The sequence below is a fragment of the Poecilia latipinna genome, unplaced genomic scaffold (genome assembly GCF_001443285.1).
Source record: "Poecilia latipinna isolate Pla-1442-1.1 unplaced genomic scaffold, P_latipinna-1.0 Scaffold3667, whole genome shotgun sequence".
NCBI classification, from domain to species: domain Eukaryota; kingdom Metazoa; phylum Chordata; class Actinopteri; order Cyprinodontiformes; family Poeciliidae; genus Poecilia; species Poecilia latipinna.
In genome coordinates, this window is record NW_015116283.1 from 71,301 (window position 1) to 72,482 (window position 1,182).

Genomic DNA, 1,182 nt, shown 5'->3' on the forward strand with positions numbered 1-1,182 from the left:
ACCAACTAGTTTTTTTTTTTTTTTACATTAGCAGAATATAGACAAGGACTTGTGCATATTTGTAATGGAAAATCAGCTTTAGAAAGCTTTGAATAATTGTCTTCCTGCCTTCAGCTCAAGCATTTCCTCAAGCAGTTTCCCTTGTCATATGTGTGAGAGCTGGAGCATAGCAATCAGTCTGACCTGCATTTTTGAAATTCACCATCCCCCTTTTTCTTCTCCTCCTCCTTCTCTGCCTCCCCCCGCTATCCCTCACTCACCTACCCATCTCCACCTCCATAGCTGTGGAAGTCAGACGACTTTGGGGAGACGTGGGTGTTGATCCAGGAACATGTGAAGACCTACTTTTGGTAAGACAACAGCTGTCTCTGTTTGTGATGTTCAGACCTTGCACAGGAGTGTGAATGTAACGTGAATGGGAGGAGTGTTCTGGGCTCTGTGGTATGTTCTCTGAATTTACAGTGAAAAAAAAGAGGAGATTCTTCCTTCCTGAAAATATCAGTGGAATGTAAGAACATTTGGTTGGAAAATCCAGCTGGGTTCAGTTATGTCAGCACCAGCATCATACGTCATGCTTTCATGGCTGAAAGAGTTGAAGAAGGGTAAATGTGGACAATTAGTTGGCCAGGTTAAACAATGTTAAAGATGACACAAAGACATTTAGTTGACATTCTGCTCCAGATTATTCAGATGACGGGGTTGATTGTCCGTTATAGTCAACCCCCATGTCTTTCTTTTGCATTCTCAAAACTTCACCACCATTTATGTGAATTTTAACGTCATCCACTAAATTTATTAGGGATGCACAATTGTCTTTTGACAGGTAAAAAGCCTGTTTATTTGTAGGATTGATTTTAAGATTTCATTGCTTATTTTTTAAATCTGAAAAGGATATCTCTGTGATCTAAATATGCACTCTGCAGAAAGAGTGCTTGAGTGCTTGTTCTCTTGGATGTTCTGAGATTCCGGTTAAAATTCAGAGGTGGTCAGACTTTTGCAATTTGTGCTCCTAAACGTTAGAACGGTTTACCTTTTCATTTATGGACCGCCGAGACTGTTGAGACTTTTAAATCTTTGCCCCGACACGTTTTTTTTTTTTTTTTTTTTTTTTTTTTTTGTTTTTTTTTTTAAACGGGGTTTTTTTTTTTTTTTTTCACATTAATGGTTTTTTTTTTTTTTTTT

General features: G+C 38.1%; 1 protein-coding gene across 2 annotated transcripts in view; it reads left to right on the forward strand.

Moving 5' to 3' along the window:
• LOC106941429 (sortilin-related receptor-like) overlaps positions 1-374 on the forward strand; it is a 60,572-nt gene extending 60,198 nt beyond the window's left edge. The window contains exon 4 of one of the 2 annotated variants that reach the window (XM_015024470.1): positions 283-374. In XM_015024470.1, coding sequence (XP_014879956.1) covers positions 283-354 — 72 coding nt within the window. In that variant the 3' untranslated portion in view covers positions 355-374. The remainder of the gene's footprint in view (positions 1-282) is intronic. The other variant, XM_015024472.1, reaches the window with a different exon arrangement.
• The last annotated feature ends 808 nt before the right edge of the window (positions 375-1,182 follow it).